General features: G+C 37.0%; 1 protein-coding gene across 1 annotated transcript in view; it reads left to right on the top strand.

Moving 5' to 3' along the window:
- The window catches only part of LOC124614042 (integrin alpha-PS5-like), a 586,089-nt gene that overhangs the window by 533,191 nt on the left and 39,686 nt on the right, over positions 1–13,212 (top strand). The window contains exon 20 of the mRNA XM_047142872.1: positions 7,416–7,725. Within this exon, the coding sequence (XP_046998828.1) occupies positions 7,416–7,725 (310 nt within the window). The remainder of the gene's footprint in view (positions 1–7,415; positions 7,726–13,212) is intronic.

The following is a 13,212-nucleotide window of genomic DNA, read 5'->3' on the forward strand; positions in this document are numbered from 1 at the left end:
TTATCATGAAATAGGGGAGATAGGGTCACAGACATGATATGTGAATTGGAGTGGCAATCAACAAAGGCATTTTTCGTTGTGATGAGATCTCATGAAATTTCAATCACCAGTTTTCTCCTCCAATTGTGAAAACATTCTGTTGGCACCCACATGCCATGATCATCATGATAAAATAAGAGAAATCAGGGCTTGCACAGAAAAATTAAAGTGCTCGTTTTTCTGGTATGCCGTTTGAGAGTGGAATGGTATAGAGACAGCTTGAAGGTGGTTCAATGAACCCTCTGCCAAGCACTTTATTGTGAATAGCAGAGTAATCACGTAGATGTAGATGTAGATGTATGGCACACTACAGCACTGAATGTTTTGGAAGCTAACACATATGGACATGTATTTACATGTTGAGTCCCACCACCACCCATCGCAGAAGAATTCGGTCAGCTGTTTGCTCACCATTCACGAAGCATCTATGCTGATGAGGCAGAACACATTAAAAGTGTGTTGGTCTGCCTCTAAAATGCATTTCAGCAGTGATTCTTCATGCCCTGGATTCAACAAGTACTCGATAGGTTTCCAGAGATTTGTGGCACCAGGTGCCTACACACTGATCACATACTTCCTGTAATTTGTGGGCAGTTAAGTTTGTGGGTGCGGAGCTGGTATCCAATAACATCCTATTTTGGTTTCATCAGATTCAGGTAAGCCAAATTTGATGGCCAAGACTTCAACATGAGTTCAATATCGTGCTCCTCAAACCAATGCACCACAATGATGGGCTTGTGATGTGGACACTTATCCTACTGGAAGATCTCATCACTTTTGGTGAAGATATCAAGCATAAGGGGTTACAGGTGGTCCCTAATAAAGTTCACATAGTCCACAGCTGTCATGATGCTTCAGTTACTACCACAGGTCCCATGGAAACCCAGGTGAATGTCCCCCGTAACATAATACTGCTCCCACTGGCATATTCCCATGGCATACTGCATGTTTCAAACAGCCATTTGCCTATATTATGGCATATCTGGACACTACCATTGACCTGGTTTGACAGTAAGTGAGATTCATCCCAGCAGGTGACATGATTCCATTGATTTGCGGTCAAGTCTCAATGATCCTGTATCCACTGTAATCATTATTGACAATTTTGTTGGGTGCATTTGTGCAGTTATCATCATCAGAATGATTCCCCATACATCTCATCTCCACTCATATACTTCTCTTACCACATCAGATGTCCTCAGTACCACCAGGCAGCACACAACCTCATGTTTGCCAGTGGTCATAATATTCTGGCTCATCAATGTAAGTAATGCTCACAGTATATTATCTGAGCTTAGAAGGCTGCAGACAACATTCTTGCTCAATTGCTACAAACCCAAAAGTTGCCTGTGCAGCAACGATAATGAATAAAATAATGCAAGACAGCAGGGCATTGACAAAACACAGCCAGCAAGTGGTTACATTATGTGAAGACTAGCACTGACTGAACTGGTATACACTGTCACCAAGCTGGTGTCTAGTCTGTCTTCTGCAGCATTCACAAGGCCCAAGATGTGATATTATGCTCCATCAAGGACAAGAGAGGTGATCATCACACTACAGGCTTGTGCAAGGTTGGCTTTGAGTGCAAGGGAATCTACACTTGCAATACTGAGAAGACAGTAACAACATGCATTGAGGAGCATGACTGCAGCGTTTGACTTGAGCAGCCTGACAAATCTGCAGTGGCCAAAGATCAGAGAGACTTTGGCAAGAAAATAAAATTTTCTGAAACCTGCATTTTTACCAGTCATCCAGTGTTGGTGAAATGTAATATCAGAGAATACATTGATGTATTAAAATATCCTAAAAATATGAACAGAGAGGACTGGCTCTCAACATCTTGGTTGCCAGCAATCAGAGCCAAACAGGTAATACCAACGACTTAAGACATGAGCCTTACCAGTGAGTAATTGCCATTATGTGACTAATGTGCTGCATGATGAAAACAAGATTCAATTCCCCATCCACTAATAACTACCAGTCATGAGACATACTGTAAGAGACTACGGACAACAGCGTGTACACAACAGCAGATCCCCACTCTCTCCACTGCAGGTAACCATTAAGTAAAGTTTCCCACTTCTTAGACCACAGATCACCTGTAATATCAACAACTTTAATATTGTGATGTAATATTATGTTCAGGTGGAGAAGTCAGGATGAAATGAAATAAAACAGCTGGACAACAAAATACATCAGTGGAGCGCGGGATTGGCCGAGCGGTCTAAGGCGCTGCAGTCACGTACTATGCAGCTGGTCCTGGCGGAGGTTCGAGTCCTCCCTCAGGCATGGGTGTGTGTGTTTGTCCTTAGGATAATTTACATTAAGTAGTGTGTAAGCTTAGGGACTGATGACCTTAGCAGTTAAGTCCCGTAAGATTTCACACACATTTGAACATTTGAAAACCAGTGGATCCAGATGAAGATCATATTGGATGAAACATTTCTTTTATGCAGTGGTAGTTTACAACACGATGTGGCATTTTACACAAAAAATATTCCATTGCCTTGTTTTACTTTTGGTAATTTTAATTTATAACCTTTTTTCAAGACTTTACATTCCATTCAACATTATCACCATTAGTTCTTTTACCTGAACTTAAGTCATTTTCCAAATGTCTTATTGGAGTTGTTTACTATTTGACATTTGCCCAAGTGGAATAATGAAGAGGATAGGCTGCAACCCTGACTCATTTACTTCTCAGTGACTGCCTGTTTTTCATGTCCCTCAGCCCTTATAACTCCAGTCTATTCTCTGCATAAGCTGCAGATGACCTTTTACACCTATATTTCATTCACTTTAACATTGGACTTTCCAAGAGTCTATTCCAGCCAATATTGTGACCCACTGCAGCCAAAATCCATTGCTGCCTAATCCTACCTTTGTAATATTTTAAAATCTGTGGGTGTTTCTACTTATCCAGATCACATCTCCATAATTCACTGTCTTTCTGTATATTGTTCAGCTTAATTTGTCTTTGGCACAAGCCTTTGACTGAACTACTGGCCTGACTGTAGGTATCCTTTCTTTGTCACAGTATGGGAGTGGGTGAGTTGTGAGCCCAGCATCCTAGCTGCCTTTTACCCAGGGAAAGATCCACGGTACTTATTTGATAGCAGGCTGAGTGAACCTGGAACCAACATGGAATTACTGGAACAGGGAAAAATCATCACTCCTATCTGGGACTGAACCCAAAACCTCCAGAGACGGAGCCTAATGCTCTACCCACTAGACCCCTATGACCACTTAGGAATTTCCATTTTATAATAGGTCATGGTCAGAGTTAAGATCTATTCCTGGACTTATTAAGCATTTTAAAATTTGGTTCTTTCTCACCATTATAATCCATCTTAACTCTTCTGGTGTTTCCAGATCTCATTTAAGGGTTCTTAAACCAAGTGTCAGCAATGGTTAAATTATGTTCCCCATAAAATTTAACCACACAGGTTCCCCTTTCAATCCTGCCCACTAGCCCATCTTCTACTACTTTTCCTTTCTTCCTTTTTAAACTACAAAATCCCATTCCCTAGTTACATTTTAGTTTTTATTTATTTGCCATACTGAAGAGTTTCTTTCAAGAGTTGCAACAAATTAGGAACAAAATATGCAGAAATCCATGAAACTCTCTACTTATCCTTATTCAAGTTACAGACCATAATATTGTACCGAGCGCTCTAAAGTCCCCTTATGTACTTCTAGGTTTTGTAGAAGGGACTGAGTAGATATTATTCTGAATTGGAACACATGTGTGGAAATGTACCATTTCTCTGCTTTAACCATTTCAAAACATTTTTATAGCATGACTACATTTACAGCTAATTTATTAGGTGGGACCTACAATTTTACTCATTAATAATGAAATAAACAAAAAGGAAACTTCATCACTTTTCATAAACACTATCATTTACAGTTAAACTTAAACTGCTTTTGTTGTTTTCAATGGGGGGTTACCATTCTGATCCACTACAAGTAAGGTCTGATGTGGCAGCCATCAAGTTTGGTGCAGACCTGTACCTGCAAATGATGTTGTGGAACACACACTGTATCACACCTGGTGTCTGCAATCTCTCCTGCAATGACTATAACTCATGCACTACAGTCACATTTGTGGATGGTGAAGGTACCCCTTTCTCCAAGCCATTGTCTAATTGTGGCAGATAGGGTATGCAATGGAGTCAGACATTGTGGATAAGGATACATTGTGGATATAAGGATCTTGATAAAGGCAATAAGCTGCTCTTCCATCACCTTGAGCTTCACCATATGGAAGGATCATGTTGGTGTATTCTGTAAGTGAGTAGTCAACCATGTTGTTCTCACACAGACATGTGAATTTGGCTCAAACCCGCTCAGAGAAGTAGGATGGATGCCAAATGGTATCAAATGATCTGATGTAAGTATACCTCCTCCCCCACCTTGACTACCCTGTTGTGTACCTACCTAGCAAACATGTTTTAAAACAGCTGTAGCACATGAACTGTACATTTGCAGAAATTAGTTTCCAATTCAAAACATTGTTTATTCAGTTCTCTCTACAACCTTTAGAATTTTGTTGGAGGCATTTTAGATCCTATGAACAACAGATTGTATAAAATTTTCTCATGCAGATTCCCCTTTCCATTCCCATCTCCCAGTCTATGTTCTCCTACACAGCTTGTGTAAGATTGTGCTTTGTAAATGGAATAAAGGCACAAATAATTTATTTTATTTCATTATACATTTCTACTATCTCTTCATCATCTATAGAACCAGTAGGATCATATACTACTTTAATGAGTAGTAATACAGAACTATGTATGACCTGTGAAATTTAGAGGTCATTGTAGTCGAAAGGTCCAAACTGCTGCAATCTGAGTCTCTAAACACCATGGTATGGAATCAAATAGTGGTTGTATGTGTTGCTCAGAAATGTGCTGCCATTTGATTTGTAAGTTCATGAAGAATGACCAATGATTGCTGCAGGACTGTGATGAACAAATTGTTTACAAATTATATTCTAAACTTTCTTAATGTGTGGGACTTCAAATAAGTTTGACTGCCAGGGAAACAGTGGGACACATGGTTTTTTGAGTTGGTATGAATATTCACCTCATGCAGGATTTGTGATAGCATGTTGTGACGAAGCAGGCTGGGGTATTTTTTACTACCCCTATTGTTTTTCCATCTTCCTCCTTAAAATTCATTTTTTTCAATTTTAACTAATTACCATTAACAGAAGTGAGTATAATCAGCATTTTCATAAAAGAGAAAGGTTCGCCTTCAGTTTTAGGGAATATAACACCAGATCTAATTTTGTGCTTAGTTTTAAGTATGTAATTGATTTTATAATTTATTTTAACTATTTCTAGTTGGTATCTTTTGCTGTAGGGTAAAATCAGTAAGTGTTTCGCAACTTAAATTCTATTGTTGACATATAAACAAATATAAATTCTATACTAATTATAAACATTTGGAAGACAAAATGCTAGTAATCTTAAAGTATCTGTTTGGCTATATTCGAAAACATGTTAGCAAAGCCAGCCCTTAATTAATTCCAAAGTAATTAACAATTTTTTTAAAAGTATTGTTTTCGTAAATATATATGTTAATGTCATGATTTAAACAAATAATTTGGCCTAACTCTTGCAGTGGAAGAAACTGTTAAAAAGACACAATTTATTCAATGTATTCAGTTAATTTAATGAGTTAAGTTTAAATTGTAATTTCTGTAAATTTAACTTTTAATTATGCGTAGTTTCAGTACCTGTTGTTGTGAGGATTGATAATAAGGGCTGGATTTTTGGTCACAAGACAGTCAGTCCACGGCCAAGTTTTAGATGAGGAAACTGTGTTGGTTAGAACAACAACAATGCATCAACTTATCAGTGTAATAAGTGTTATACAATTAGGCTGTGTGTGAACCTTATGGTTAGGTTTTACTGCTCATAGATGTTCAACAGGAAAGTATTGTAGCAGTATGTGGATGTTCGCCTGCAACCTATTAAGGAGGCTTATCGAAAGTTAAACAATGCGCTGGCCATATAAATGTGTATATATGAAAGTAAAAGACTATGAAACGCAACTGTGCATATGTCGGCGACATCGTTTATAGTAGACAGTAGTTGCACATCCACCACCTATTTTTTCAGCCAGTACATTGACACCAAAGACAACAAACAACCAAATGAAGAGACAACAGGCAAGAACCACTACAACATTGAATATAATAGTGTCCCTCGGCATTATATTTAGTGTTTGTCTATTATGTTGCTCAGCAATGCAGCTTACCTAATTGTAGTCACTTGAATATAATCCTCATGTAACCAGTCATTACTGTTAATATATGACCATTGTATCCTTATTTGCTTTTTTGTTTATGGCCAATGAAATCAGTGCAGTGGCATAAGTACCACAAGTTCATCACACGGTAAATGCAAGAACCATTAATGTTCACAGGTCCACTCCTGCTCCCGTGCTTCAGTATCAAGCCAAATAAATAAATGCCACATGATGACATTTATTTAGCATCAACAGCATATTGTATAAAAAGCCATTTGGCACTTTAGAGGCATACGCAGAAGTAGTGCTCATTGTATGCTGTGGTCATATTAGAGAATCTAGTAATTGTTCATCACTTTGTACAGCCCCTTCTGTCCACATCCTTCATTGTCACAGCAGCACCATTCTATTGTATCATTTGGCAACAATGAGGTGTACTAGCAGTTGATTTCATCTTTCCATGTTATTTTGTTATCCTTCATGTACTGAGTGTGGTAAAACTCTGACATTTTTTGTCTTATGAATAGGGAACTTCATTACCTGTGTGTCTATAATCTTACTCAAATCTTAACCTTTAACAGCTAATGCACTGTTGTACTCCCCAAATAAATTTAGATTGACTTTAGTGCTTTTATCCTAACTTGCAACATTTGTTCTTTATGATCAAAATAATACAAGATTGTATTTCTAGCTTTAATAAGTAATAAATGGTGTAAATCAACATACACACTTTGTTTTCACCAACATTTAGTTGAAATACAATCATTCATGATTCCTAAATTTGTAAAAATTTGAAATTCTAGACCTACAACTGTACATTTTACTTATAAGGTATGTAAGCCAAGTTTCAGTTGTACCTGTATGTAAGTAGATGTCCCTCTTCTGTGTCAGGTTGTGCATATTTGGTTTTGACACTAATGTTTGACTTTTGTTTTTTTATATTAATTTTCTTATATCAGACTAACTTTCAGAAAATTATTATAGTTAATAATTGGGGGCAAAAAAAGATGATATTAACATTTTAAAAATGAGGATGATCGCTGTCTAGAAAGTTTTTTGTATATTATAGATTGAATTTAATTGTAATGGCTATTAACTTTTATTAAATCTTACAGTTTTATCAGAATGGCAAAGAAGTTTCATGCAGACAGCCAGATCAAGAAAAGGTGATGAGGAACACAGTACAGATGGTTCCAGTACGTGATCAGACAATGTTGGTCAGAGTGAAGAAATCTACTACTCTTCAAGAGGAACATACACTAAATAAAAATATGAACACAGCTTCTGAAAATAAGACATTGTTCTTAAACTGTTCTTCTTCAAATGTCAGATGTCAGAAAGTAATCTGCAGTGCATCTGAAATGTGGAATCAAAATTCATACTTTGATGTTCCCGTTGACTTAGTGTTCAATGTATCATCACTAAGTAAGTAGTAATCTCTCTTTGTTCAATCACATTCAGATGGATTTATGTTATGTTAAATATTGTCTCTCAATGCTTCCTAAAATGATATGTTTCAAAAAATTACATTATTGTGGAATGAAGAATTTCAAATGAATCTATTGCAAAAATTTGTGGCACTTAAAATTAGTACTATATACAAAGAAAGAATTTTCTCAGTGAATCTTAAACAAAAGACAGGTCCTGAAGGTAATGGAAGTCAGTGTAAGAGAAAAGAATGCCACAGGATAAGATGTATTCTCTCCAAAGAAGAACAACTGAGACCATTAATACATACGAGGCAGAATTTCTGGCCAGTGCATAACTTCAGGAGGTAAAATATGTAGCTAATAAATGTGGTCAAATGTTTAGCCAGTAGACACATATAAAAGTAGAAATGATACAGTACATAGCTTCTGGAACTAATAGTTTCTTCCTCAGAGAGGAAACACAGATATGTTGACAAAGATTAAAAGGAAAGTGTAGGTCAGTGTAGGTCGCACAGACTCCAAGTTGCTGGTTACTGTGTTCCCCCTGAGAGAAACTCTGTTCTCGTGGACCAACAACTTCAGCATATTACCCATTGCCTGCCCTCCTATAATGACCGTTTCCTCCACCAACTAAGCACAGTTCCTATTTCCTTTACCGCAAGACACTCTGTTCATCATTATTGATGCCACCTTCCTCCTCAGTAACAATGCCCATGACCTTAACCAATGTGTGACCAATTCCAAACTTACAACCTCCTTCCTGGTCACCATGAGCAACAGTATCCTCAACCAAAATTATTTCTCGTTTGAAGACATACCTACATACAAATCCAAAGCATGTCAATGGGCACCCACTTGGCACAATGCTATGTAACCTATTTATTGTCTGTCTAGAGGATTCCTCCCTAACCTCCCAGAAACCCAAAACCTGCTCCTGGTTCAGATTCATTGAGGATATCTTTTTGATGTGGACCAAGGTTGTCTACACCCTATCCACATTCCTCCAGAACCACAATGTAATGTAAGTCACTTTTGATGTATGTAACTTGTTCTCGAACATTTCTGTAAAAGGTTATATAGATGTTATAATCATTGTATTTACACAAAAGTAATCCAGAAGAACAGCAGAGCATAGCTAGCACAGAGGAATGTTGTTTAAATCAAAATTATTTCTTCTTTAAATCAAGCAATTATAAGCAGGCAGGTGGTCTGGCAATGGACTCACCTTTATCCCCCTTTCTAGTAGAAATATTGATAGAAAAGTGGAAAACTGATTATCAAAAGAGTGAACCACTGGCAAGACATGGTGTGTATTGGAACAAATATGTTTATGATATTCTGTGAATGTGAAAAGGTTCTACAAGACAACTCAAGTTCTTGGAAAACATGAGCCAGTGGCAAACTATAAGGGGCAGTCAATAAGTGATACAATTAATCTTTCCTTGGGAAATTTCTTTTGAAAAAAAAATGTGGAATTTCTTGTGGGCCATCACGAATTTTTCCCCTTTCAGCCCTCTAGAGTTTCATGAAGTTCTAATTGATAGTATCCCAATATGTAGCCTACAAAATAGCACCTGTAATTGAGGTGCATTCCAAGCCAAGAACTGTAATTGAGCTTTTTTGTATTTTTTTTATTTTTTTGGGCAGAAAACTAGATTATTCCAGTTACTCACATGCACTAGCAGAATGTCTAATGAGACCTGGCAGTGAACAGAAACATGGTGAATTTTTGGGCAAGGCTTCTGTCATCTTTGGAATAATGTCACACAAATCTGTTTGATCTCCCACATGCTGGCCGGTGGCACACAGGTGTGCTACCCTCAGGAAATTGAAGAAAGAACATCAGCATGTTCATCACCACAAAAATATAAATGAACTTCTCCTTCTCCATGATGACACAAGGCCTCACACAAATCTGGGTACCCAATGGACACCCAGGAGGAGATCATAAACTTCATTGGATTGTTCTTCCTCATCCATCTTACAGCCCAGATCTCAGACCTTCCAACTCTTGTCAGTTTGGCCCAATGAAGGATGCACTCCATGGAAAGCAGTACATGGATGACACGAAGGTTATTGATGTGGCATGATACGTATTTGCTCCAACGTTTAGCAGTGAAGTGGTACAATGCGGGTATATAGGCCCTCCCAGGAAGGTGGTGTAAGGCGGATGCATTGAATGAAGATTATATTGAAAAATGTAGTTTTGTAGCCAAAAGACTGCTTTCAGAAAAAAATGTGTTGCATTACTTATTGGGAGGATAATTATGGTCAGTGAAGTCTTCAGTGAGACCCTCAGTGTATTCTGAGAGGGACTGCTTGTCAATGCAGATGCGACAACCACAGGTGGCCAGGCTGGATGGAAAGGACTTCTTGGTATGGAATGGGTGCCACCCATATTTTATTAACTGGATGTTGATTTGGTAACTCATTTGGGGAATACTGAAGAATGGGATACAACCCGTTGTCTTTGACCAAATACATCATAAGTTACCACAGATGATACATTGCAAAGATCTAGAAGTATAGGCAAATGTTGAAAAACAAACAACTGTAGTATAGAGAAAACAGATCATGTAAATATGTCCTGCGGTACATTCATATTTTGAATGGGGTCTACTGAAGAATGTGATAGAACTTGTTGGCTTTGGCCAGTGATATCAAATTATAGTTATAGACATTAATTGGTTTATTTTTGGGCCATAGATAGTAAATTGGTTATCTTCTCCAGCAAAGCTTCATAATTGTAAATGGAAATGAATGAATGTGATATTAAGAGACAGATATTGTGTATGTTTTTTGTCACTTGTGGTAATTTTAAATCAGTTGTGTACATGTTTTGAATTACATCATTGTCTGATAGAGAGCTGTTCAAATTGCTGTTTCCTCGGCAGTTGATTCATATCTTCCACTATGTAGGTCAGCTAAAGATTGGGATACTATTAAGGTATATTGATAATTTTTACTTTGCCATTACTACTATCCTGTTCTTCAGTTCACCTACACAGGTTATCTGAAGTACAGTGCACAAATTTTATGTGTGTCACTTTTTTCACCTTCACTAGTACTAGTGTCCCATTCCTCAAGTGAACTATATAGATCAACTGAAGTACATGATACAAATTTAACATTTGTTCCCTTTTTCATATCCCATTCTTCAGTTGATATTAGTACAAGCAAAGGAGAAAAAATTGACATATGTAAAATTTGTATAATGTCAACTGAAGTACTCCATGAGAGTGTTATGCATGTCACTTTTTTTTGCTTTCACTATCGCTGGTATCTCATCCTTCAGTTAACCTATGTAGGTCAACTGAAGAGTAGGGTACTAACACTAGCGAAGATGAGAAAAGTGACAAATGTAAAATTTGTATCCTGTACTTCAGTTGTCCTATGTAAGTCAACTGAAGAATAAGGTACTAGTGCTACTGAAGGGAAGAAAAAGCAACAAAGGTAAAATTTGTGTCCTGTATTTCAATTGGCCTATATAAGTTACCTGGAGAATATGGAGGCGAAAAAAGCAACAAATGTAAAATTTGTATCTTGCACTTCAGTTGACCCATATAAGCAACTGAAGAATAGGATACTGCTGCCAGTGTAGGCAAAAAAGTGACAAACATAAAATTTGTATCCTGTACTTCAGTTAATATATATAGGTCAGCTGAAGAATAGGATTCAACCTTCATTGTTCAGCTGAGGTACAGAATGCCAATGTACCATACAATGCTTTTTTTGCTTTTGCTAGTACTGGTATTCCAAGCTTCATTTGATGTAAGTAGTTCAAGATATGAATCCATTGCAGAGGAAACAGCAATTGGAATGACTCACTATCAGACAATGCTATAATTCAAAACATGTACACTAAGGATTTAAAATTACAAATGATAAAAAGTGCACACAATCTCTGTCTCTTGATAACACATTCGTTTATTTCTATTTTTCATTATGACACTTCACCACAGAAGATAACTGATGGCTCAAAAAGAAAGAAATTAATATCTATGAGTAAAATATGATGTCATTGGTCAAAGCCAATGAGTTGTATCCCATTCTACAGTTGACCAGTTGACCCCTCATTTGAGTATTCTTGGTGACTAGTCTCAATTTGATCAATTGTAGACTCATATTTCTCTTTTATTTCTTCAGATGTGGAATTGAATTCCAACTCAATCAAATTTCCAGTTCTACATAGCTTTTCTGGTCAAAAATCTACACTGCGTGATTTCATCACATTATATTTTGATGATGGAATCCACACTTTGTAACCATCAGTATCATTCATGTAGGAACTGAAATGGTTAGATACAGCTTTGTCATTGAACATAGAATGAAATTTCTTTGACAGATAAACATTGCATTTTGATCCAAAAATGTGTTGATAGCAGAAACTGTCAAAATGTTGCCAGTCCACAATTCAAAAGGTGTTTTACCTTCAGCACTTGACTGCCCAGTGTGATTGACTAAAGAAATGTTTGTGTTATGTTCATGAGCTCAAAATGGTTGAGGTAGCTTGTTAGATGTTAACATTGAGTGAACTACTTTAACTATAAGTCAATTTGCCAGTAAGTCAATTTACTTGCTAGGCAACACCATTTTGCTCTGAAGTGTCTGGATATGTAAGATAAAACTCAATACCACAGTCTCATAGCACTGCAGCCACCATGTTACAATTAAACTGTCCTCCACTCTCAGACTGCAACACTTTTACCTTATGATCAACAGCGTCACAATCCTTCAAAAATATTTTCCATTTGTCAGTCAATTAAGAAATTTTCATGTGAAATATATCAAAATGAAATGAGAATAATCATCTTTGACTATCATGAAGTAATGAAAACCATTTATTGAGTAAGTAGACGTTGGTACATTGACATCTGCATTTATCAACTAGCTAACTGTTTGTAGACAATCCATGTGATGGCTAAATGGTTTGTGGTGGGATTTGCCAAGAACACATCCATCACAAAATGATGTAGTATCAGGGCACTCAAGTGATATACTGAAGCAACAGAGCACATCTCATACATGATGTGTATCTTGATGACTGAGTCTCTCATGCCAAAATTGTAGTTGTTCTTCTGAAGTTGCTCAATTAATCATTATTTTTGAATCCTAATGACAAACTCGTGTGTTCATAATGTATACTGAACCAACTAGTCTTCTTGTTGTGACTATTTCACTGTGTCCCCAAATGATAATACCTTTGTTATCAAAAGTCACATTATAATCACATTGTTCATCTGGACAGACAGAGAAAATTTGCTGTCTGACATCAAGAACATACCAGAAATTTTCAAGCAAAGCAGGTTTCAACCTTTTGTTTCTGAATTTTTCAATATAAGCACTGTCAGTCCCATGTGCAGAAATAACTTCATTGACAGCTGGTTGTACAATTGTGAAATTGGAAACTTTTCAAACATGGCAAAATGCCATTTCTTTCTGTCTTCTTGGACTTATTACACTCTGTTGCAAATTTATTTTG

The sequence above is a fragment of the Schistocerca americana genome, chromosome 4 (genome assembly GCF_021461395.2).
Source record: "Schistocerca americana isolate TAMUIC-IGC-003095 chromosome 4, iqSchAmer2.1, whole genome shotgun sequence".
Taxonomy (NCBI): domain Eukaryota; kingdom Metazoa; phylum Arthropoda; class Insecta; order Orthoptera; family Acrididae; genus Schistocerca; species Schistocerca americana.